Source organism: Eleginops maclovinus, chromosome 13 (assembly GCF_036324505.1).
Source record: "Eleginops maclovinus isolate JMC-PN-2008 ecotype Puerto Natales chromosome 13, JC_Emac_rtc_rv5, whole genome shotgun sequence".
Classification (NCBI taxonomy): domain Eukaryota; kingdom Metazoa; phylum Chordata; class Actinopteri; order Perciformes; family Eleginopidae; genus Eleginops; species Eleginops maclovinus.
In genome coordinates, this window is record NC_086361.1 from 10,835,918 (window position 1) to 10,861,332 (window position 25,415).

The 25,415-nt window shown below is 43.8% G+C and overlaps 2 protein-coding genes across 6 annotated transcripts in view; both read right to left on the reverse strand.

The window, feature by feature from the left end:
- The window catches only part of ash1l (ash1 (absent, small, or homeotic)-like (Drosophila)), a 30,422-nt gene extending 11,494 nt beyond the window's left edge, over positions 1-18,928 (reverse strand). For 2 of the 3 annotated variants that reach the window (XM_063899075.1, XM_063899073.1), the window contains exons 1-14: positions 18,700-18,920; positions 17,691-17,786; positions 14,072-14,870; positions 8,539-12,901; positions 5,852-6,515; positions 5,548-5,721; positions 5,346-5,440; positions 4,223-4,296; positions 4,040-4,085; positions 3,739-3,847; positions 3,407-3,613; positions 3,157-3,303; positions 427-535; positions 171-320 (exon numbers count right to left, since the gene is read on the reverse strand). In XM_063899075.1, the coding sequence (XP_063755145.1) occupies positions 171-320; positions 427-535; positions 3,157-3,303; positions 3,407-3,613; positions 3,739-3,847; positions 4,040-4,085; positions 4,223-4,296; positions 5,346-5,440; positions 5,548-5,721; positions 5,852-6,515; positions 8,539-12,901; positions 14,072-14,680 (6,747 nt within the window). In that variant the 5' untranslated portion in view covers positions 14,681-14,870; positions 17,691-17,786; positions 18,700-18,920. Of the gene's footprint in view, positions 1-170; positions 321-426; positions 536-3,156; positions 3,304-3,406; positions 3,614-3,738; positions 3,848-4,039; positions 4,086-4,222; positions 4,297-5,345; positions 5,441-5,547; positions 5,722-5,851; positions 6,516-8,538; positions 12,902-14,071; positions 14,871-17,690; positions 17,787-18,699 lie in introns of all 3 variants that reach the window. The other variant, XM_063899074.1, reaches the window with a different exon arrangement.
- Positions 18,929-20,769: 1,841 nt separating this feature from the next.
- rnf115b (ring finger protein 115b) lies at positions 20,770-25,283 on the reverse strand. Of its 3 annotated transcripts, XM_063898542.1 has the most exons (10): positions 25,165-25,283; positions 24,870-25,050; positions 23,929-23,987; positions 23,694-23,751; positions 23,390-23,601; positions 22,819-22,887; positions 22,623-22,701; positions 22,315-22,408; positions 21,209-21,324; positions 20,770-21,032 (listed from the first exon to the last, which is right to left on the reverse strand). In XM_063898542.1, the coding sequence occupies exons 2-10, from the start codon at positions 24,945-24,947 to the stop codon at positions 20,910-20,912; spliced, it is 888 nt and encodes a 295-aa protein (XP_063754612.1). In that variant the 5' UTR covers positions 24,948-25,050; positions 25,165-25,283; the 3' UTR covers positions 20,770-20,909. The 3 variants fall into 3 exon arrangements, with proteins under 3 accessions (XP_063754612.1, XP_063754613.1, XP_063754614.1); XM_063898543.1 differs by lacking the exon at positions 22,819-22,887; XM_063898544.1 differs by lacking the exons at positions 20,770-21,032; positions 21,209-21,324 and adding an exon at positions 21,331-21,911.
- Positions 25,284-25,415: the final 132 nt, after the last annotated feature.

The window sequence follows — 25,415 nt, forward strand, 5'->3', positions numbered from 1 at the left end:
TATCGAGCTTCAGATTCAGCTTCATAACAACAGGATATAGTTTATTCTAAGCACAACATTACAGCATTTTATCATGAAGGTAAAGAAAAGCATGCTTTCTCTAGAAATAAAAATAAAGTCGTTTTTGCTAACACACATTGTCAGTATTTTGATGGACATTGATCACTCACTCGTTTTTTCAGCTGGTGTTTAGACTTCCTCTTCTCCTTGAGTCGGCCAAACCGCCGCGTCCCTCCGGTCTTTGGGGGCAGGCCGTTGATACGCTGGCTCTTCCCTCCGATGATGCCCCGACAGCTCTCGGAGCCACAATTGCACACTTGCTGTAGAATGCCCAACATAAAAAAAAAGAGTTGTAATGAACAGCTGCAATGAAACATCAAAAGTGTTGTAGTATTAGCTGGTCAAAGATGGCAGCTGGTGTTTTACCTGCTCTTCTGTATTGAAGGAATGGAAGTTGTAATCATAGGTGAGCTCAGTGCCGTCGGGGATGTCCTTCAGAGCAAACAGACCGATTCTGTAGACGCCATTCACCGACCTGACAGAGAGAGAAGAATCAATGAGTTGGTGCTGCGTGGATTTAAGCGTTAACTATAAAGCACGAGGGTTTTTTTTTTCAATTACGACATAAAATTTGCTTCTGGAAATATGCCAGGAAAGTTAGAGTAAATAAGGAAAAATAATATAGTGCACAATGAATCAGGAGTGGTTTAACCTTCACTGGATCCATCTCAAACTTTTCCAACCATCTACAAATGGCTCAATGTTAAAATTGTCCGAGCTGCTCTGTAGATTACCATGTTATTTTGACTGGTTAGGGAAGCAAATCCAGCTGCCACTTGCATATTTTGCTGTCTTAAGAGAAATATTTTATTGTGGACAAGTAAATATATTGAATAATGATAGGTAATAAAGTTGAAATAACTTTCAAACATATTCCCTGGTGTTAAGACCTGACTGAACAAAAGAATGAAAGATTTAAATTAATCTTTAAAACAAAGCAATGAAATCTAAACGTTTTCAGGTCAATCCTTTTTTGTCAAGGGAAGAAAATTAAGTCTAAAAAAGGACGGAAAGCAAACAAGTAAATTATAAACTCAGCTTTTAGTCAAGCTTGAAGTCAAGTTTATGTCTTGACGTAAACCAATGTTGACCTAGCCCAGTTAGAATTAATTAAATTGGGGCATTTTAGAATCAGGACAAAAAGAGAGGAGGATTGGCCAGGTTTTTATTTGCTCGATTTGGCAACTGCTAAACACCTTGCCCTCCCTTTTTCTCCCATTCTCCAAACGAAAGCAGTGCTTCAGCTTTTCGCCATTCTTCTAAGAATAAAGCACGCTATTCTGTTCGCCAGCCACTTGATAATTTATTCCTTCTATAGGGGGTAAAAAGCTGGTTCAGCGCATTGTCTTCAGACACTACAGCTGTATCTAAGGCCCGGCTCCATGTAATCTCTCTTCTGTGACAAGATGGATGACTCGTCAGGCTTTGTGCTGAAAATCCTCCATCCTTATGGAGTCTTTTATTTCCGCCCAGCCACTCTACGGCACACACTGTGTCCTAGATTATGAGTCCTATGCTGTAGGGCAGAGAGTACAGTTGTATTCTGGCTCCCTGGAGGTTGTTAGCTGTCACAATCTAACCATTTTAACTGTGCGAACACATGTTGCAGACATTTAACACAATGGTTAAACACAAAGAAAATCCAAGTAGGTCTCAGTTGTAAAAGTCAGGCACAGAAAATCCTTCTGAACCAAGTCTCCTATTGCAGGATATTTAGCCATGTTGAGAGAAAAAATCCCTCAGGAAACCAGTGAATTGTTCTGGCATGGTGCAAGGTCTTTAAACCATTTAGGTCTCTGAACACTGGCAAAGACTCACTGAGGTGATCTCATCAGATTATCACCACGCAACCACAGTAATAAGGTTGGGGTTTCAAGTCAGAGCTTTGTCATTTAAAGCGCACCTGCTACACGCTTCTCTGTCAGAGCTTGAATAAGATACCCAAACAAGGGCAACCCAATACTGGCAAACATACACTGCAGATACTTCTCTGTATCTTAAGTAAAGTGGTTGAATTGCTAACCTTAATGAATGCACACAACATCAGACAGTGTCTACATATAACTGAGAATGTCTTCCACAAAGAGGGGATCTAACACCACTAAAAACCCTCACAATGATTCATTACAATATGTGGTAACTTATGCTGAAACCACTATTTGATATTATGAGCATGGAATTCATAATAAAATAGCCATGGCAAGATTTTTGTGGCTTGGCTCCATTTTGATAATACCGTACCATAATGATTATTTCCACGCACATGAACATCTTCTCCCCCTTCTGGTAATTTCACTCCATTTGCCTCATACAGAGTGAGTAAGAAATTACCCAGCTCACACAAATCACCAGGCACACAAACAAATAGCAATTAACTGAAACTATTTAGGTAATAGGCTGGTATTTTCCAGTTCGTTAACCGTAAGTGACGGAAGCATTTAGAAAAACGAAATGCCGAATTATCGAGCTGGAACGTTTTCCAATCAGCTTTCCCTCTCTACTCTCACAACTGAGCAGGACTCTCAGCTTCACTTGTTTATCAGTCTCTCTTGAATATACTGTGTGCGACTGTTGATGTCCCTCACAGTCCTTAAAGAGTCCCTGTGGAGTTTTAGGAGCCTCCACTACTTGTTCCATACAATCTAAATGTACAGTCAATCAGTAAAGCTTACTAAATAACAGCAGCAGGGAAAGAATATGTAAAATTTGATCAAACTGCGGCAGCTCTGAGAGTCCAAAGAAAATGCTATCTCATATCTTATGAAAAGAGGAGCCAGTATTCACTTTTCATTAGCTATCCGTGCAACTAACCGGTCTGTACTACGGTCGTTGTATGCTTTATTAATTTATTGGATTTAATTGTGTCAGAAATAAGTAAACAATTTGCACATTTCTCTCGTCTTCCCTGGGGCCAGTTAAACACATGTGTTCTTCAAGAGGGGGAAAAATCATGCAGTTCATGCCATGTAGGGCTCAATTACAACTTGGACATGCTGGTCCTTTAAAGGGTTAAGTCAAATCTGTGCTTTGGTGAGAACCCAAAAGCAACAAAAGGACATCAGGAGGGAACTGGTTTAAAGCTGCCATGACACCCACCACTTCTGCATCTCACAGTTGGGCTCACAGCTGTGGTTTATGAAGCGTGCCTCATTGCCCATTCTGTAGCTGTCGATCACCATGCCACTATCCAGGTTCAGACAGTACTGGCCACTGTGGGCGAAGTACTGCTCCATCATACGGCTCCTAAAATATGGTGGGAGAAAAAAAAAAAAAGGTTTTCATTTATTTCCATGACAGGATAAATAACACTGAATTTATTGTAGGATACGTGACAAGATTGTCTCACCTAAACTCTTGTTCGCTAACCACCTCTCCCAGGTACTCGATGATAAACTGTCCAGAGCGAAGTGACTCCTTGGTGCGGATGCCCCAGCCCTTGCCCTCAGCCCGGAATCGCTCCAGACACTGGACCCAGTCGTGTCTCTGTATGTGCTGGTTGTCACACTGATCACTGGATGGACAGGAGCTGGGAGAGCACTCAGCAAAACTCATCCTGTGGAGACAGGCAGTGAAATGAGGCTATGAAGGACTCTTATTCCATGCTAGCTTTATTTTCATTAAGGTTTCATTTTCAGAAAATACAAATATTGACTATATGCTGTGATTTATGTTCTTTACCTATTTAGACAATCATCCAGGCAGGCTTTTTCATTAATGTTCTCACGCGGCTTACAGTTGCATGTTGTTGTTTCATAACCAGAGAGAGGCTTCACATCCACATAGACATCTGTGACATAAATGGGGGATTATCATTATCATTTACAGGTATTGACACTCATGAAGAGTTAATATTTTATTCACCCGTTTTGAAAATAATACAAAAATAATATCACTGACTACAAGAGTCACTCAGTCACTCAATACATCAAAGAAATGTAGGCAAATAAATTAATTAAGTGCAAGAATGCTAAATACTCACTTGATCTGATCTTTTTATAAAGGGGGACATCTGGCCTTTTGTAAAGCTGAAACACAAAAACAAAGAGGGTTCAAAGTCAGAAACCACACTGGGCCTGTACATTTTGAAACTACTCATCAGTAATTGACTGTGAGCCTGGGAAAACCCTAAAAACACCAAACATGACATGATTTGATTTATCACCTGATCGTGTTTCCACAGCCATAAGATGTCGTAAGGCAACTGGAAATCAATGCGCTTCTGTCTCAGGTACTTTCCTGAAAAAAACAAAGCACAGCCAATTTGAGAGGAAGAAATACAACTGAAATCTAAAAGAAGAAGGGAGCAATGATTGATGTTGGTGTCACAACTCTTACTTAGGGAGTTTCTGGCCCCTTTGCCTGAAACCATTATACCCCTAACAGCTAAGCGAATCACATTTAAAATCATAACTAGCGTTGAGAATGAGACATGAGAACATGTTGTGTCTTTCAACTTTCATAGCTGTAAATACAGGCGTGTGGTGCCCGTTAAGAGGAGGGTCCTGTTCCTAGAAACAGGTTTCCTGAGTTAACTGTATAGTGTTGATGAGTAAGCCCAGAAGCCCTGGGTGACTAAAGTAGAAAGAGCTGTTGGAGCTTTTAGTCAAACCAAACGGATTCATTAAACATCATGACAAGAGCCAATGTTTTTTCTCTGCACATAGAAACTAAACTGATGAAAAGAGAAGGCAGGATGAGAAAGTCCTCCAGTGGTAGCAGTTAGATTGGGGCGATAGTTCTGGGCGTTGCGGCAACAAGTCTATTCTCCAGATAGTTTTAAATCTCAATGGAGATTTACATCACAGTACAGCATGTTTTCTGGCAACTCAATAAATACACAGCAGCACCACAAACTTCCCAAAATAAATGGAGAGAATTTAATTGGAAAAATCCAAATTGTTTCTTTATTACTCCTAACATAAAAAGCTAACAAACATTCTGGAGGCAATGTGGCCAAACATCTGCAGATCATGCATTAATCTTTTGGATTAGCCCCAAAATAGAGCCATTCTGGGAAAGAGTGAATTCAGTATTCAATGAGGTTTTAGGGTATATAAACTCCAATAAGTGTTCCATTGAGATATATTGTGTTCCATGGGCAATATAACTAAAGTGGTGCTGAAGTAGGATAATGACTTGGTCAAAATCCTACTCACAGCTGGCAGGAAGGTCATTACAAGAAAACTGGATTAATGCAGAACCAGCCAGACATAGACAAAGTTAGGTAGTGTATAAGAAATACATGTATATAGGATAGACACATATTAGAACAAGTCAAGACTCACCAACATGTATTGGAGCCGGAAACAATCCATAGTCATGTTCTCCAGGGATGTACTCCAGCTTCTCTTTCTTTAGCTGCAGAAGCTGGCTCCGGGGGCTGCAGGGTTCGGAACAGAAATGTAAAAAAATGTTTTACTTAAGTTAAACCGGTGCATTGACATGTAAAATAAACATCAGAAGCTTTAGGATTTCTTAGAAACTCACTCTTCAGTCTTGTACACATCCGAGTAAAGTCCCGCCTTCTGAAACTTCTTCTTTGGAGGTCTGGCTGCTCTCTTCTCCCGTTGGCTGGTTATGGGCACGGGTGGAGCTTGTTCCCCTGAGACGGGTGCTGGGGGTTCTGGGGAGCAGTGGCCATCTGGCTTGCTTTCTGTTGAGCTAAAATAGAACCATGACAGGGTTTTAAGTGGCGGCTGGATTTAATATATGTTGCCTTTCGAATTTGCTTTGCATTTTAACATTAATACTCAGTGTAAATCTGTGTCAGTAGGATTGAAAATCTGCATACCCACGAAATTGCTGGAGTTCATCCTGAGTAAGCCAGCTTCTTCCTGTCCCAGTTTTAGACCTCGCCACCAGGTTGCCCAGGTTCTCCTCTATATCTGGCAATAGCTCCTCAGGCTCTTCTACCTCCCCGTCCTCTTCTTCTTCCTCTTCCTCTTCCTCATCCTCTCCTCCGTCCCACTGCTTCTTCTTATGACTTTTCCTGCGCTGGCCCTGGACTACTGACTCAATAGCCTCTGTCACAGTGTCCTCCTCCCACGCTCGGCCCCCCACTGGCCGTTCTGCCCCTCTGTCCCTGTGCCGGATCGGATTCAACTCAACGACCGGTGGCGGGGATGGCGGCGGGGAGGGTAAGGGGTGTTTCCTGGGACGTCCGGGGCCCCTCTTCTTCACCACGTTGTTTCCTGTACGAGCTTGTCTCTGCAGCTTCTTGGCACGCAGGATTTTGTTGACGTGGTGCAGGCTGTGTTTGGATGGCTGCGCTCGATGGGAGTGGTGGGGCAGGGAGGCATCCAGACAAAAATCCTGAGAGGGGGAGAGGCAGGAGGCAGAGCCGTGCGAGTGAAAAAGTGAAGGTTGGTGATGGTGCTGCTGCCGGTGGTGCATGGATCCTTCGGGCCCTTCAGGGGACGAGAGGGAAATGCCTCTTGACTGGATACCTGATGACCCTAGTCAAAGAAGAAGAGAAAATAATCACTGCATACGTATAGTGAATGATGTCTAAAGTAGAAAGACATCAAAATACCTGGGCGTGTAATCATGATTGGTTATCTTGCAGGATGAATATTGAAAGCAGCAACAGGATTTATTTTATGTTTGAAATTTCATAACATTTGGATTGAAACCTCACACCTGCTCTTTTATGCTGCAACTTATCCTCTCTGACAGTCCTTTCTGTCCCCCTTACTCTCACTCTCACCTAATACTCCTCAGTCAGCACGCATCGATCTACCCCCATCATCTCCTCTAACACTTGCCCAACGCGTACTCTGCTATCCCAGTCTGCGACCGCTGGTTGACCCTAAGTCCTGAGCTCTAATCCAGGATTACCCTGGCGTGGTTTGAACTGCACCATGCTGCCTCACTGGGGACCTTACAGCTAGACGAGACACAATATGAAATGTTCATGTTACGGCTTTCTTTGCAAAGTAATATAATTTGCTGTATTATCCCTACAACCATCAACATATGCTTTTAAAATGGCACTAAAACATAGCGAAATAACCTGTTATATTTTGTTTAAAACCTATTTTTTTTAGGATGGTACAATTTTTTTTGTGTGAAACAATCTTAAATAAGGTAAACAGAAACAGAAGGTCCCCCTACACAATTAAGAATAAATAAATTAAACAAACAAATAAATAAAAACTTATACAAAATGTGTCTGTGTCTTTCTTACAAGATCATTTCTGATGTTGTAATGAGGCTCTATTTTCCCTTCCCTACCAGGATAGCAGGCTAGATAGCTTTTTCAAGAATATTGATAGTTCGATACAATCAACCAATTGTGCCTTTATAGTAATCTGCAGTAAAATCCTTAATCGTCCCACCCCTCCCTAAACGGATCTTGCTTTCTAACATGCACACAAACACCCACACTATAAATGCTCACACACACGCAAAGAGAGACAAGCAGAGCAGTATTTGCTAGGGGGACACACTGATAAAGACCACTGCTGAGGCCCAGTGTCTTGAATCTGCAACATTAGCTCAGTCCAGGTGCAGGGTGTTCTAAAGTACAGGAGCAGGCCCTACATTGTGGGCTTTTGATGGAAATGTCTACTAAATATAGCATGTTAACAAAACACTCCACCCCTTTTGCTCTGGCTGGAATGCTATATCAATTGTGGCCAACTGTGGCCATCCACACTCACAGTGGAGCCAGTTAAAGTCATTACGCATGCTTTTTTTGTTGCCAACCCTGTAACCACTAGTAAGAGCTACCAAATGTCAGACAGTGTGTGCACAGGGGATGTCAAGAGGGCTTTTTTCTTACTGTAATAAGTGGCCCAATCCACTTAGTATTTGCTTTGTACATATGGGAGACAGCTGAGAGGGCTGTAGATGCAGAGCAGATAATTATCTAGTGCTGTTTGATCTAACCACGGCTGAAGTTTGGATGGTTGCAATTGTAACCGCAACGCAACTTTTCAATACTATGACAGATTTTCAGAAGACACACAGGCTTCCCTGAGGCGAGATCAAGCAAGATTTGAATTTCCGCTTGCTGTGCCATATGGCGATGTCTAAAACGGCTATTGCCCAAATACATAGTCCTGGAACTAGTGCTAGGTAGAATTGATTTTACACAGTGCCAGTTTCACCAAAACTGAGCCCAGGCATCAGATTTCAGCCTGTCATATTCAGCCACAGGATTCTTGCCTAAAACTGCGTGCACAGAACTAGTTTTGGAAAACTGATTTGGTGTATAATTGAAACAATAACCCTGAACAATGGCACATTTAATTTGCTGTGATCAAAAGTTTATGAACTCTGTAGGATCTTATGCATCCCATACTTAACTGGAATATCCAAGAACAAATGAATGCAGATAGCTCCCTGCTGATTTTCTTACTGAGTCCTATACAGCCTTTTCTGTATTGCGCTGCTGTTACTTATAATATTTCAGTTCATCCTGAAATGCCCTCACGAGGCAGCACATAAACAAAGATACAATTTCCACTGACTTACCCAAGTCTCTCCTTTCTGCTGACGTCGAGGGGTCCTTCCTTATTGGCCGGTCCACCCGGGAGAAGTTGGAGCTCTCTGCGACTGCCTCAGTCTTTCTGCACTTGCCCCCCTTCAGAGTATTGCGGGTGAGAGCAGAGGCAAAAAGATTGGTAAGGTTTGGAGAATCATGGGATCCAGGCTCTAGATCCACTGCGGGGCTGAGAGGCTCCTCATCCTCACTGTCGGAGCAGCCTGCTGGGTCTTCAGCCCGACCCTCTGAGAAGGAGCCCTGGCCAGGTGACACTTGACTTCGTGAAAGCTTAGAGTAGTCAGCCTTAGAGCTGCTCATCCTGAACCAGGACTCTACTGGATGGTGACCTTTCGAGCTGCTACCCAGTGCGAGCCTGGAGGGGCCCAGACAGGACATGGAGCTCTCTTTGCGCTTGTACCTTTCTGCTGATGAGGATGAGGAAGAAGAAGGAGAGTTGGCGGAAGTAGAAGCAGCTTGCTTGCTGGCACTGGTGCTGGCAGTGTCCCGTCCAAAGCGGCATCGTTGTAAAGACTCTGCCATTCCTAAACCGGCAACTCGCTCCGCTTTCCCTGATGCTGCGCTGTCAGAAATCCCTGTACTAGCCCGGCTCCCTGATCCTCCTCTCGCTGCCTCCTCCCTGTCCTCCTCCGCACAGCGCTCTCTGTGTTTGTGTCTGTGTTTGTGTTTGTGGTGCCAGTTGAAGGAAAGCTCAGAGGACATGGGTGGGTACAGGACAGGGGACCTTCCTCCTCCCAGGTACTCCTGCCTAAGCAGCTTGTGTTTTTTCTTGTGAAATTTAGAGGGGTTAAGTAGGAGATGTGAAGGGTGGTGATGATGCATGTAAGATGTTGGGGGAGGAGGGGGGAAAGACGGTGAGTGGTGAGAGTGGTGGGAGGGGGCTGTGTGCGGTGACTGGTGGTGTGGGTGGGGATACAGAGCACTAGCTGGAGGAAAGCCTCTGTAATAGCCCAAACCCAGAGGCCCAGAGGAGTAGGGAACGCTGTAGGAGGGGTGGTAGAAGCCCCCGCTGGAGAGTGGGAATCCAAGCCCAGGTACAAAGGGAACATCAGACATGGACTCCCTCATTTTGGGAGGCCGTCCACGTTTCTTCTTCATGTCTGGTTTACGAACATAGTGCAATGGGTCACAATGAGAGTATGCAGGATGGGAGTAGAAGCTGCCGAAGTTAACCCTGAAGATTGTAGGCAGAAGGTCCCTGTGGACATAATGATGTGGTGGAGGTCCGCCTGTCCCCCCTAACCCACCAGGCCTGCTCCCCACTCCTGGCCCTCTACTTGTTCCTGCTGCCATGCCTAACCCACTGCCGAGCCGGTGTCCTGTGGTACGGTGTGCTATCCGTATTTCACTAAGTCTCACAACAATCTCATCCAGCTCAGCAAGAAAGTCTGGGTCGTGCCGCCGGGAGCGCATCTGCAAGTACTTCTTCTTGCGTTTCCTTTTCTGTCTCTTTAGCTTATCGTAGCCGGGGCACCCATGGCTGCGGCGTTTGCACTTGTGCTTATGTTTCTCCTTGTGTCCTATTAAGGAGGAGGCGGGAGCTGCTGGGTGAGGTCTTCTGGGATCGGGAGATGACCTTGCCCCGTGTGGTGATGGAGAAGGAGAGGGGTGGTCCAAAAGCACAGCTGAGTGTCGCCGCCTGCCTCTGGAATTTAGGCCCACTGCTGGACCCACAGCTGAACCGATGACCCCCGGCATTAATAACTTACTGCCCATCCCGTGTGGAATCCCAATTCCACCCAAGCCACCAGCTTTCTCCCCCCGGTCAGAGGTGCTGTTATTGTCTGTTCCTATTCCACTGTCACTGGGCACCGTCTCCTCACTGTGTGACTCACTGACTGGTGACGGAGTGGCTTCTTTTAGTTCACTGAGGGGCGCAGGGGAGGTAGGATGGAGGGGCCTGGTAGGGGAAAGCTTATGATAATGGTAGTGCTGCCTGTAATGGTTGTGGTGGTGGTGATGGTATCCGCGGTAAGATGACTTTTTCTGTGAAGCTACTGCGGACATAGATGATGTGGAGCCCATCCCAGGGTTGCGTGGATTAGGGGCCGAAAAGGTTGGGGGAGGGAAGGAGAATGTGTTGTGGCTATGATGGGAGTTGGAATAGTGAGAATGAGCGGCAAAGTGCACGGAGCCGGGCTCCACAAAGCTGGCATCGCTGATGGGACTGTGGCCCCCACTAGACTGGGAGAGGGAGGGGGAGGGGAAGACCTGTGAATGATGGTGATGGAGAGGGGAAGTGGTGTTGGGGGATAAGAAGGGTTCTGGTGGTGGTGTTGAAGCTGTGGCATTATACCCCGATTTTGGCTTACGGCCTCTCCTCTTACCCATGTATATTGTACCCTTCTTACTGACATTAATTTGTGGCCCTAGTTTCCCCCCAAAAGAAGCAGCAAGGGAGGACAATGATTGGGTTGCAGCTTCCACAGAACCAACAACCGTACTGGGTTTCGGGGAGTCTTCTGGTCTTGGGCCTAACAAGATTTGACTAAGAATACGTTTCCGTTTCATACTTTTCATTTTATTGATCTTGCCTATAATAGTTTTCATGATTAGCTGCCCGTTTCCTTTGCTCCGGAACCGTTTTTCCCCAATTTCCCCAGCCTCCGGAGCCAACGTTGGAGGCTGACCCTCCTGGGGTAAGGTAGGGGGAAGGCGCTTTGGGCGGCCACGTTTTCTAGGCATAGGTTTAGGGGGGTTAAGGTCCACCTCTGGATGCAGCACAGGGGGATCCTGCTCCTCTTTGGACTTCAGTAAAGATGAAAAGACCTTGGAGGGGGCCAGCTTGTTAGGAAGGCAACCACGGGCCGGAGCGTCAAGCCTTGGCATTTTGGATTTCGGCCTTCCTCTTTTCTTTGCCAGTGGTGCAAAGAGCTGTGACGCTTGACTTTGTGGCACAGGATTTGGTTTGACCTTATTTGGGTTCGGAGGCCTGCCCACGGGTCTCTTTACCGGCGGTAACGGCATTTCCAAGCTTAAAGATAAAGGCAAGTCGGTTTGGCTCTCTTCAAAGGGACTGTCGTGGCCTGCTGTTTCTTCATGCATCCCACTCATTAAACGGGCCCAGCGGGGTTTCCTTCCCCTGCGTTTTTTAAGGGGTTTGCTGTCCTGCTCTGGTGAAGAGTCTATGGATGAATCTGGAGAATCATCTCTCAGAGGCGTGAGTGGGCTTTCTTCACCATCTGGCTCTGGTGAAGAAGACGCCCTATGTCTTACAGGCTCAGCGGGGCTAATAGTCCGACCGGTGCGGCTACAATCCCGATTGGGACTGCGCTTACTTGGACTAGAGCTCTTCTCAACTCTCAGTGACTGATTACTAAGCCCCCTGTCTTTCCCTTCTGGCTTTCCTGTTACAGGAGGGCAGCTGGTTAAGTCTCTGGGGCCGTCACTGTCCTGTTCTCTCTCACTTGCACTGCTTTCCTCTCCCAAGGCAGGACTCTCTCGTGCATGGTGTCCTTGCGAAGGAGCTGGGGAGCCAAGGTGACTCACCGCACTCAACGTCCTTTGCTCAGCCGAGGTGCTGGAAGAGGATGAAATGGGACAAGATGGTGAAGATGTGTTGTGGGGTTGGCTATGACTCGGCCGTGACTGTGACTTAGAAATGCTACTGTTGATGTTGTCGTTGTTGCTGTCCGTTGACATAGCCGAGAGGCGATTATTGCCATACGCGGGTGCTGGGCTGTTGCTGCGACTACTGCTGTTGCTGATGCTGTTACCGCTACTGCTACTACTACCCTTCCCAGCCCCTTCTGTGTCCTCTGTCCTTAGAGGTGTCATGGAGGGTGAATTTTCCATAACATTGTCTTTGTTCCTAGAACCATAGGGCCGACCAGGTGGCCGTGACACAGGAGGTGGTGGGGAAAGGTGTACCATTCTTGAATATGTGTTCCTATTGGCCATAGCCCTGTCTCGCTGCTTAGCTGTCGGGGCCATAAAGCCTGAGCTTGGGAGAGGAGGAGCAGGGTCAATCTTTGTGGGTTTGGCTGGCTTGGGGGTCTTTGATGGTGGGCAAGTTGCTATGAGTTGAGCTAACTTCTCAGTGACTGTGGGCGCTACCCAATTTAGAACACCCTTTTCCTTGTCTCTCTGATTTTCAGTGCTGTAGTTGTATTGAGGAGGTTTGACAGCTTCAAAGCTGGGTTCTTTTGATGCAGGTAGTGCTGGAGAAGGTGAAGATGTCCGGGGGTTGGGTAGGGGAGTTGGTGTTTTCTTCCCAGAGGGATGGCTTTTGCTGTCTGACGGAGGGCGGTGAAGGTTAAGGGGTCTCTCAGATATGGTGGTGGCTGCTTTTGTGTCTGGCTTTGTGTCGGACTTTCCATCAGTCTTTGGTGAACCCTGCACAAAAAAGAAGATATCAAATACATAAATAGTAAGTTTCACAATTTTTTAAAATAGGCTGTCAATAACTTACATTGATGTACGTATATCGTTTTTTTTATCGAAACACTGTCATATGCTGGTACATTTGAGGTGCCATAATTTGAAAGCTGCTATTGTGAACTGCCATTACTGCACTCACAAATCTGTCCAATAGCTAGGAGTACAATCTATTAATCAGAAATAGATTTGTATAGTATTGTAATTCATTGATAAGATTTTCAGTCTGCAGCTCCCTGGGCATGGCCATGGGGGAAGTCACACTCAACTCAATAACACTTATCGGGGTCAGATTGGGGACAGAGAGGGACAGCCAGAGAGGGGTTTATGCAGGGGAGGGGGGGGGGGTGGGTATGGCCGTGCAGAGACACAGACGGAGGGACAGTGGGGGCAGTGGCGTGATAAATAGGGACAGGCCAACAGAGAAAACAAAGAAAACTAAAGAACAATTTATGCTCCACTCTCTATCTGTGCACTAACATGGTGATTACTACGGTAACCTTTCTGTGGACCACTGACCCAATCAAGACTGACTCATAACATTTTAAGGAATTAAGTTAAATGTACAAATAATAACTATAATACATTGTATTGATGCTAGTCCCCAAGTATCTCTTTGGGCAAAAGTGCTGACATTTTTTCCCTGAAATAAAAATAAATATTCTATTTTAATTTTCTAGAGCCTTTTTTTTATTTTGTTTTATATATTTTATTTTTGTTTAAAAGTGATTTATTTTCAATTCCACGGTTGCTGAAATGCTGCAAAACTTTTTGGTTCAAGTTGCATGTTTGGCATAGCATTGGTCCAAAAATGTTGCATTCAGTTATGTTTAACTTTGAAGACAAAAAAGTTCAGCGGTCAGGTACATGCAACATTGATGAGTGTTTTCAGCACTATGTGGGCCTGTTTGTCTGCCTGACACTCCAATTTTGCAGCAATAATTAAATTGAAGACTCAAAAATGTACATTTTAGATAAAAGAGTTGTTGAAAAGTTTTCATCTCAAATTTGCAATACAAGTTACCTCAATACTGAGCATAACTGAAAAAGTAATTACAGTTACACAGGAGGCCTCTGGTGATAACATACGTAAAACCTACATATAATGACAATGTTCTCCCGCCTTACCCTTTTTGTCGGAGCGCTCCCATTCACTTGAGAGGCAGACAGGGTGGTAGTGCTGGTGGGAGGAGGAGCAGGAGGAGGTGGCGTGGGAGCTTTAGCAGAGGGGGTTGAAGAAGAAGAGGAGGCTGGTTTGTTGACACTTGGACTCTTCTCCTTATCTTTTCCCCTGCCACTTGAAGGACTCTGGTTCTGAATGCCTGCCCCATCCCCTGTAGCGGCTGCACGGTTTCCACGGGCACCGCCTCCTCCGCGGCCCGTGTGCCTTACAGTGGCCTTGAATGCTGGTCGGCACACATAATTCTCCAGGATCTTAGGGGGCTTCTTCATGCGTTTAGCTTGAAGGCCGATCTTAAGTTTGACATTGCCCTCGGACAGACTGCTCTCTTTGATGGAGAAATGGGACTGGTCACCCCCGGCGCCTCCTGGCCCACTTGCTCCTGCCCCTCCTGGACCAGGGGAGGCAGCGGCAGCTCCCTCCTTCTCCCGATCTCTTTTCTTCTCATCCTCCTCTTCCTTCTTTCCACCCCCTCCCTCCTTTTCTCGCTCCCCCGAGGAGAGACCTGAGAGAAGAGGGGGTGGCGTTGTAGTTCCCATCTGATTTTTCGGATCCATCGCAACTTTACAGGGTCTGCAAGTTAACTAGGGAGGGGATGTTGTGGATACCAGGTAGAGTTTGGGGGTTGGGATAGGGGGTTGAGGGGGGAAAGGGGGGAGGGGATAACGTTGAAGGTGAAGCTCTCCTTTTTCTGAAGTGGCTTCTCTCCCTTCCTCGGCTGTCCAGCCCTCTTTCTCCGTCCTTCAACTGTCAGAGTAAACACAGGTAGAGCAGGGAGAGGGAAGAAAAGGGAGGGTGAAAAAAAAAAACACATTAGTCATCGGCACAACAACACAGGACATCAAAGACACATTGACAGTTTTAAAGCGTGCCCTGCAACTGAGAAGTATAAAATGTCTTATAATGAATGATATTGGAAACGCAGACAGAGTGCAAGCAGTTTTATCATCTATTTGGTTAGAGGGTGTCCTTCATCCTGTCTGGGTGACTTTTTATGAAGTGTACTTCCTCAGAGCCTATAACATTCTGTGACCTATTTACAAAGCTGAGGCTCTTCTACCTGAGATATTTAACTTTAGGCTCAAGGACGGAATTGTCCACAAAGCCCTTAATGTCCAAAGTCAATAGTTTATTCCACAGTGCTGCCACATCCTTACGAGGTGTTACAGGATAAGATGCCAACTGAGCAATCCCTTAAAAGTCCCTCATTAGTTGGAGTGAGCTGGGTGCCTGTGATGGTGGCAAAGTGCTCATACCCAATGTTAGCACAGCAGCAGCAGAGAGCAGCATGTTCCTTAATTGTGCTCCTTAGAGGACAGCCCGATTCAATGAAGTTGTCTACAGCTACCCGCGGCCACTGAGTGATTTAATGCGGATTCGACCCCAAGCAGGTGCTTTCTCTGGGTGAAGTGATTTGGAGGCAATTCAGAACTGTGACCTCAGCACATTGAGCCCTCTGGGACTAGACAGAGGATCCGGCCGCCTTTCCAAGCCCTCGCCAGCAGCAACTGAGAGTGAGTGATAGAGCGTCAATGTGCCGGCGGTTTCTCTGCGCCCTACATTAGTGGAGAGCACTAAAGGAGCCACTTAATGGAGCCAAAGGAAAGTCATAGAAGTCGACACATCACTAAAGTGTCAGAGCAAAAGACAAAAAACTGTCCTACAGTGAGAGTCTTAGACAATGTTTGTTTTAGATGATGACAGTGGAAAACAGTAGTAGAGTTGTTGGTTTCTTGTTGAACCACACAGTTAACGCAACCCGATTTTTGGAGACTGGCCTGTAGTTCCCCCCACGCCCTCTTTTCTGTGTTTACTTCAATTACTCACTCCATTTCGCCTCAAAACTGTGCAGACTCCCCCTCACTACACATACCACACTCAGATCACACCTCCCTCTTTTCTCTAACACTCCATCAATCTCTGTGTCCTTTCACAGTTTTTCTTTAAGCTTTTCCGTCCTCTTCCTTCTTTATTTTGCAAATTTGAAAGGCAGTAGTAACAGCGCACAAACTAACAAAGTCCCTGTGCTCTTTCTTTAATCAAAAACACATTTCACTCACCAACCCCCCTAACTCTGTTCCTGGTGTCCTTCTCTAACAGAATGACAAATGTTCTCCTCATTCTTTTATACTAAGCGCTTGCAGTGATACTAGCTGCTTCCGCTGACAGCAGTTATGCCAAACATAAGCCACTGTAGTACCTTTAGAGGCTACTGACACAAGTCTAGAGAATAGCCGCCCTGGGGAGTAAAAACATTCCTCTCACCTCTAACAAGCCGAGCCAGATATATTTACTGGCACTTGTTCTCCTGTAAATGATCCGGCACTGGGTTGAACCGTTTTTCTAATTTGTGATTGATAAGCCGTAACCCCGTAGCATATCATTTTCATGTTTGGGATCGAGGTACTGTATTTAAGCACAACTTAAAACTACACTGCAGGCATATCGAGTTTATAGTCATACCGCAAAACTCGAGACAGACAGAACTACTGGTTTTAAAGACAGAAATCAGTCATGCCTGTCTGTAGTTTGCTTTATACCTTCAGCGCAATAACCAGAACTTTAAGTAAAACGACTGGTATATAAAACATGAGCAAATGTCAGAAAGTAAAAGGAAAAAGAGGAGAATCATTAATCAATATCAGGCCCACAACCTTAAGAAATAGCAGAGCAGGCAGGAACGTAGTAAACAACTTCCCGCGCCCCCTCCCATTTCTTTCCTCCCCTTACTCCCTCCCTCCTTTCACTCCCTCCCTCACTTTTGCACACGTTGTTCATAACTGCTGATTTCCCTTTGGCCATGGCAATAGTATCCAACGCCACCCACTCCCCACATTATCCACATGAGGGCTGGCGTCTGCCCTCAGAACTCCGTGTCATATCCAGGGATTTTACTCCATCTGTATTAAACCGAATACAGGGGGGAAAGCAGCCACATATCTTTACTACTAACACCAGTTTGTATCTTCAAAGTGCTCTATCATAAATCCATCACACCGTGGCCTTAAGCTAAAGATGTGTAAACCTCGAAGATTGCAGAAGTGGACGCAATAAATCGGACCGGAATGACAGGTGTCAGTCAGAGCAACACCCTGCAAACATATTCAGCAGGAGGAAGTTCCTTCAGTTATTTAGTGCTTAAGAATACTCTACATAACATTGTAATTAATTAGAGTTTCCCGCATGTTGAGCAAAAAACGTGGCTGTCCTGAGGAGGGCTGAACGATCCGAATCTGCTTTCGGTTTCCTGTACAGTCAACACTAACTCTTGAATCTGCGACTGCATCACCCTTAATTTACTCATATTCACTCAGCACATCCATTCCCGTTTAGTCATACGCATAATTGCTGTCAATCGAAAGGAAATCCGGCCTCAGAGACTTTGCAAGACGTTAAAGTGACACTGCAATGCATGCAGTTGAGAATTTATTCATTTGTGCGTAAACGCTAAAATCGGATGAAAGGAATGATAACCCTAACAGTGAGCAATCTGATTATTACACCGTTATGTCAACAGTAAACAACAAATCAGAGTGTCTATTCATATGCCAGATGATTTTCACTCACCTTTGTAATTGTCCGGAAACGGTGTTCACATTATTTGGCTCTGTGTCCTCCCTTCGCGTGTATCAACGTGGGGGCCACATATTTTCTTTCCAAGAGCTGAATTGCCAAACACCAAAAGATGAATAACGTCAGATTTGAGCTATATCAATGTTATATATCTAATGCAAGCACCATGAGCTAAAGCTAGCTGAGGGGAGTATTTTGTCCAAAGTATCCAAGCTAGAACAACACAACACGTTTTGTCTTTTTAGACGTGCCAAATAGGTTATAACAAGATTTAAAATCTTGAACGCAGCCACAAATCAAATCAGAATTCAATGCACAAAGCGGTTGGCCACAAACAAGAGATATTGTTAACCTTGCCACCTCCAAAACACAAAGTTGCCATGGGTTAAACTGAGTGTCACCATGTAAAGCATCCCCCAAAATATTAATTTCCATAATATTAAAGATAATAGCAGACAGTGCGGTGACGCACTGAGGATATCGTGGTTACTCAGTACTAATTATAACCCATGTATTGTGCAAGGTTTGTGTTTATTTTGTAACAAGCTAGTAGCTACAATCTGTCCAATAATAGACAGTCTGTGCACTGGCAGCGGCTAACTAGCCATCTATCAGTAGCCTTTTTGAAGGCGATTTACGCATATTCCGCCCAGCACAGCTTTAATTTACACTGTGTGTAGGCTGCAAATCAGCAGCAAACGCCTACGGCATTCAAACAATTAGTGTAAAGCGAGTGAATATGACACAGCCCGGGACAAGTGATGCAAATAATCTCACATCTCCGTCACATTCTCGTAGGCACTCGTGTTACTACATCCCAGCTACGACGGCTAACGATGCACTAGCATGTCAGCTAGAACAGAAAAACCTCCGGACGTGTATTCAAACACAAACGCACGCTTAAATCAATAGAAAAACACACGTAAATAATGCGGGGAGTTAAATTCCAGTTGTTAGATAATAACAGATGCAGCGCAGTGAGGGTTATTAAAAAAACACTAACTGTCAACAAAATGGCGGCTTGCGTTGAATCAACAGAGACCCGAAATGGATCTTCTTCTATTCCTTCTTCCACGGTGTTAAAATCCTTTTTCCTTACAGCGACTGTTATCCGTAATAATCTCCCGAGATGCTCCAAAATCCTGTCCGACACGCCGTTAGCTGGGCCTGGATGTGTCAGCACGGGCCTCTCTCGTTAATCGGGCCTCCATGTCTACTCAGCCCGTATCGCTACTGTGTCAGTACAACACGGGCATTCTCAGTCCCGGAGAGGAGGGAGGGAGGGGAGGAGAAGGAGGAGGAGGAGGACGGGCGGAGGGAGAGGGGAGAGGGGAGAGGGGAGGAGAGGAGAGCAAATGTCGGTCGTCGTTCGCGGTTGCTGCGGTCCCTGGTCATTGACAAAAAATGTCTGTTTTATGATTATTCCACTGTATTGTAGGTTGCTCGGAGCGCTGTGTTTTGGGCCGGTTGAGGGTGTGTTTGCTGGAATGCAACAGTCAACTGTCAAAGTGGCGACGGCGTGTCAACAGAACGTAACAGTGTATAGACTGGAGGGAGCACTTTAGTCTATAAATAAATCATTCTGCTCCACGAGGATCTTAGTTAATATGTTCTGTTAGAGCTGAAATGATCAATCAGCTAATCAATCGGGTTATTTATGTTATAAATATTGGCAACATTTTTCCACTTAATTTATGTGGTAAACCCAAAAAATAATGGGATCAAGTTATGTGCATTTCCATTGTTTTGCTTATTTATACACAAGCCTCAATGATTAATTCATGCGAAATTAAAACATCTTTAAATGAAAATGATCAAGTTTTGGTGCAATATTATAACATGTGAGAAAATAGTAAAAATAATATTTAAAATGCCTGTCACAATTGACGAACAACTTCATCTTTTAAGTATTTACATATATAATATAAAGTATATTACAAATCAAAGAATGTTCCAAATCCTTACATTTGAGTAGCTGAAACCAACAAATATTCATAATTTAGCTTGTTAAAATTACGTTATTAAATATCCAAATTGCTCAGTGCACGAATATATATAATATATCTGTATAATAGCTGTGACTTATACATAAAACTGATTTAAGAGAACACACTATCATGCTGTGTATTAGGTCAGGGTTGATACCCTTAGATTTAATATAGTTACAGACAATAGTTATTTATAGGGCAAAAAGCTGACAGTTAGAAAAGTTTTTTGTTTTAGTTCATAGGATGAAGACAATAAAAGGAGATTTAATTTCAAGCGTAAGTATGAACAGACCCTTTTTAAGGCAGCTGTGTATATCAGTGGTTTGAGTCAAATTGTGGAATTTTTCTATGTTAAATTTAAAGAGTTATACAAACATTTTTCAGTTCCAGAAAACATACAAAGAAAGAAAAAATAGACTTTATGAAGGAGCCGATATCTGTTTCACTAGTTTTATCATGGTTGATTGTGATTTATTATGCATTACTTTTGGTTTTACTTTTTATTCCCTCGTGTGACTTTAAGTTTATTGAAGTAATTGTAATTATCAGACCATCTATTTCTATTGTTTATTTATGTAAAAAGGTAGGGAAAAAATTGATAAATTATTTTCCCTGCTACTTTTAAGTCAATGAATGTGTATAAAGAGTTGTGATTTGATTGTAAAATACTTTTATTTTATTTTGCACTGTCAAGAGTGCAAAACATACAGTATCTGACTCAGAATATGTCACCATTAGGGATAAAAAGAAGGTGCAGGGGGTGGGGATCAATGAATTAGGTTTTAATATAGAAAGCAGATTAACACTGGATCAGAGAGGGTGGAAAAGTTAAATAATTTGCTTAATTTATGCAATAACCCATCCAAAGAGCCTAATGCAAAAGTGTTACTTCATAACTCTGTGAATTCCCATAATGTTGACAACTGGCAGCTCAACAGTGTTTTGTATAAGTCACTTAGTAAACCATAACATGTGAAGAGCAGGACACATCATCTCGCACCTTGCCTGCACACTGCACATATCTTTTGTGTGTAGTCCAAAAAAAATGTAGAAGACATCAAGTCCCTTAGCAGAGATGATTGAAGTGACAGTTGAAGCTGCAAGTTATGACTGTGTTGCATTTGTTTTTTAATTTAAAAGCAGTCGGTGTGGTGGGAAAGGTCTCAGCTGAAAAGTGTGTCTCTTGAAAACATCAAATGAGGTATATAATAGCTTGGCCTATTTCTCAGATGGCCTGCTTCTCCTGTTGCTCCGTTCTGATGGAGCGAGCTTCTGGGGGTTCTGATGTGGGCGGGAGGCTGTTGTCGACACCGTCAAGGCTTTTTCTGCACACTGGGCATGTATCATGCTGTGAGAGGGAGAGGAAAGAGCAGTAAAACATCTACAGTGAAACCAGAGAAATAATTTCGTAATAAAAATGCTTCTGTGTTGTCATCATAGCACTCAGGATGTGTGACACACTCTTCATGGCAAATCTAACTGGGCTTCAAACCCCCATTGACCACATCCACTCCTCGCCCTTACCAGCTCCAGCCAAGGCACTATACATTCACTGTGGAAGAAATGGAGGCAGGGAAGCTTCCTGACAGGCTCCCCTGATGTATACTCCTCCCTACAAACTGGACACTCCAGTCTGCAGTCTTGGAGAGAAAAACAAGAAAAACAGAAACACAGAGAGAGAGAGCGTAGAAAAAACAAACCAAGTCAATGTTTATTTGATGATTCATACTCACATGTGCAAGACAGGCCTGTAGCACAATGATACTTCTGATATAATCTTCAATTGTCATTTCTAGGTAACCAAGTTTGATTATGTTTGAATACATATTTAGAAGCTCAATCAATTCTACAAAAATAATACAAATTAGCAAAACAACATGAAATGGGAAAATATTTCCTTTAGTGAAGGGCTGGACTATATAAAACCCTATTACATTCTGTTTATATTTCAGTTTCTAATTGTTTTGGTACTGTCAACTTAAATATTTTAAGCACTGTAGGTATATCTTTAATTTTGGTGATTCTTTTGTATTTTTTATGTCTATTTTAAACATTTATTTAAAGGACTATTTTACCTCATATTTAATAAATGATTTTTTACAATTATTAACAACTTATTAATACTCATAACTAGGCATGGGAAGTGGATGGAAAAAAGAGGTAACGAAAATTGTTAAGGAAACCAAAAGGTTGAGGGTAAAGGAGGAACGAAGGATGCAAGGACCGCCTAAAGGAAAGGGAAAGTAGGATAAAGGGAAGGAAAGAGAGGAAGGGCACAAGGAAGAAGAGTTGGGATAAGGAAAGCAAAAGTGGGAAGAAAGAAGTCAAGGTAAGAAAGGTAGGAGAAAGGTAGGAGAAAGGAAGGACAAATAGAAGGGTCTAGAATAAGAAGAGAAAGAAAGGAGAGAGAGGAGGGGGCAAAGTCACGATATGACAAGGAGAGGACAGATAGAGACGAAGCAAGTGAAGGAAAAGGTATCAGGGGGAAAAATAAATACATGAGAAAAGGAAAGAAAGGTAAAGTAAATGAGATGGAAGTGAATGAGACAAAAACAGAGATGAGAGGAATGAGGGGAGAAAGATAGGAGAAGGAAAGAGAGTCGTGCAGTATGCCATGTAAGGATTGCTACCTTTCTGTTCTTGAGAGATGCAAACTGTTGGCAGGGATGAGATCATCTCCTTTTCAGCAGGGGGCGGACCTGTGCTCTCCAACTGTCCCAACAACTAGGTACATGGGAGAAGAAACAAAGAGTATATATGAGGAGACATGAGGGGCAGAGAGGGAAAACAGAGTCAACACAAGGGAGTAGGATAAAAAAGAAAGAATGAACAGTTTGTTTCTTAATGATTACAGAATTTTAGGAGAAGAAGAAGAAGAAGAAGAAAAAGAAGAAGAAGAAGAAGAAGCTTAGAAATCACTTCCTCTAAAATGACTGACCTCTGTGATGACAGCGTCAAGACCTCCTTGACCCCACGCATAATCTCCAGGGTTTGAGTGCAACTGTAGCATACTGGATCTAAGAGACAAGCAGAAGGAGAGAAAGAGAGAAGGGGGAGAATGAGAGGTTATCACACAACGTTAGAGGAAATCAAAAGGAAAATGATGTGAATCGAAAATTTAAAAAAACGTTTACAGGGCAGCTGGTGTAGCACCGGGGTTTCCGTTGTTGGAAAAAAGGCCGGTCAAAAACTGTTGCACAATCCTTGAAAGGGCACAAACAGAAAGCAGATGTTTGCTTTGGTGTGCTTTCAAAATACATTTTATTCAGCTTCAATTCACACCACGCCTTTATGATTTACCCAGGAGTTAGTAAATTCACTGATGCAGGCAGCTGTTCTCGTCTGTCAAATGTTATACACAATAGATAAACTATTGGAGTCTATTCAAGTGTTTGATCACTTTTTGAAGCAAAGCAATCCCATGTGAGGATCTGTACACAATGAAAAGCTGTTTGGAATGTGTTAAAAACCTTCAGGAGCTCTGATTTATTTGTTAACAAGGAAGATTGACAATAAAGTAGACATGGAGTAAATTATGAATTAATATATGTGCAAAACCATAGTGTTATTCTACATCTCACCTTTTATGTAATCAAGACATCAAAAGACAGAAATAACTGTCAAATGTAAAGCATGCTTGAAGATTTTCAAAGAGTAACAATTGAGCATGCGTTGGTGTTGTTTCTGTATACCGTGTCCACACACCCTTCCACTGCAGGCCTTTGGTCCAGCCTGGATGACCTCTCCTCTTCAGACGAGGAGGGCGACTCTGGTTCTGCAGCCTCTGCAGCGAGTGGCGTCACTGGGGAAGGACAGCTCTGACCTGAAGATACCTGCTCGGTGTCATCTGGGTCGGACTCTGAGGAGGGTGGATTGGACAGCAGAGCGGACCGCTCCATGAACAGCAGCTGCCATAACTTGGAGAAACACAAGCCAAGAAATGTGTCACACACAGCCTCAGAGAAAGAGGAGTGTGCATGTTAAGCAAGTGAAATATGTAAGGACATACCTCTGAAAACAACGAGTTTGAGTCTTCACTGGACACCGGTGAACTATTCTGCAGAAGACTACACAGAAAGATAATAAAATCTATTTTAAAATAAATGATGTAAAATGAAAGGAGCTGGCACTGGCACTAACTGAAATAATAATGCATTTTAATACTTGGTAACATGCTTTTAAACCTTTTCATAAAGCAGAGTATACACCAAGTAAGTAATGTATACATCAAGACTGAGCTGTACCTGGAGCCTTCTGACACCTCCTCAATGAAGTCAGAATCACATCTGGGACATACAAAATCCTTGAAGAGAAATATGTATACAACATAAAATATCACTGTCATTGCAAGTCATTATGAGTTACCCATCTAATTCGTAGTATGGGTCACTTCCGAAATCACAAATACAGCCAGAATGAAGGATCCCTCAATGTGTGGATAGTGGTTAAGCACATTCTTATTGGATTGTCCCCATATTGATCACGGCTTGGTAAATGTCACATATGCTTTTTTTTACCCCTATGCCAAAAATGATCATTATACTGTATTACAAATGCATGTGCATAAGGGTCACCACATACTTTTGGCCATATAGGCATATACACACAAACACACACGTGCGTCATTGTGCCATCAAAGGGGCCAGCTGCGCAACAGCACTCAATAGAGAGTTCCTCCAACTTAAATACATCTCGAGCTAAGTTGTGTATCTCAGATGGGTTTTACTGAGACAAAAGGGGACCACACAAATTGGACTGCAGGAGTTAAAGGCACCACCTATTTGCAGCTCCCTGGCATGTAACAGTTAAGGGAAAGCGCTCCTGGTGAATGTGGTGACTCCCAGACAGCCCCTCCTACCTCTCGCACGCAGTTGACAGAAGACAACTGGACGCAGAGAGCGGCCAACATTGGTGCTGCTAAAAATGGCATCGTGAATCACCAGATTTCACTCCCTCTTTCTCTAATGTAAGATCCTTGCGCATGCTTTACGCACATAAACAACCATCAACATACTGTCATGTAGTGATTCCAATCATAAGAAGTGTGATGCTAACCTAATCTATCAGTTAACTGTAGAAGTTTAAAAAAGAAACAGCTCTTAAAATGTTAATCCGTGCCTCGATGGCCGAATGGATGATCCCCAGCAGAAACCGTGGAATAAACACACTCTTCAAAGGGACTCACCGGGAGTTTGGGCTTTGTTTCACTTTTACAGCAGTGACAGAAAAAACGGTGTTGTGGTGTCTCCGCAGCCTCCGCCATCTTCACGGTGACGCGAGGTGCCTGACGTCGGTGTGGAAGCCCATAAAAGTCCCACACTCACGGTTGTCCGATGGGTCACTGAGGGTCCCTGTCACAAGCGCGACTGCATATGGCACATTAACATTATTACCGAGCAGGCCGCACACAGTCGTTTTTTTTAAAGGGAGATTAGCAAAAGACAAAACTATTAATCTGTGATTAGGTAAATCAGGTTTACCTTTGTCCTGCAACGATCAAATTGCCCAAAGAAGCCAAAAGCTTTAAAAGCAACAAGTTGATAGACCACGGGTGCAGTTTCCTTCAAGTCTGTTGGGTGTCGCCAGAGAATAAAAAATTGTGAATTTTGATTGACTCTCTTCTTAAAAACTAAAAATAGGTTAAACCGTTTTGAATCTAACTGCCTTTAACTACAGAAGGAGTCTCCTAGCAACACAAATGTAGTTATAACATGTCAGTTAAGGTGTAAGC

Coding starts and splice junctions, on each gene's coding strand:
- rnf115b (XM_063898542.1), bottom strand. CDS start 24,947: ATGGCGGAGGCTGCGGAGACACCACAACACCGTTTTTTCTGTCACTGC. Junction 23,752..23,928: donor GAGGTGTCAGAAGGCTCCAG/GTACAGCTCAGT, acceptor CTTTCTGTGTAG/TCTTCTGCAGAATAGTTCAC. Junction 22,702..22,818: donor GGTGCTACACCAGCTGCCCT/GTAAACGTTTTT, acceptor CTTGTCTCTTAG/ATCCAGTATGCTACAGTTGC.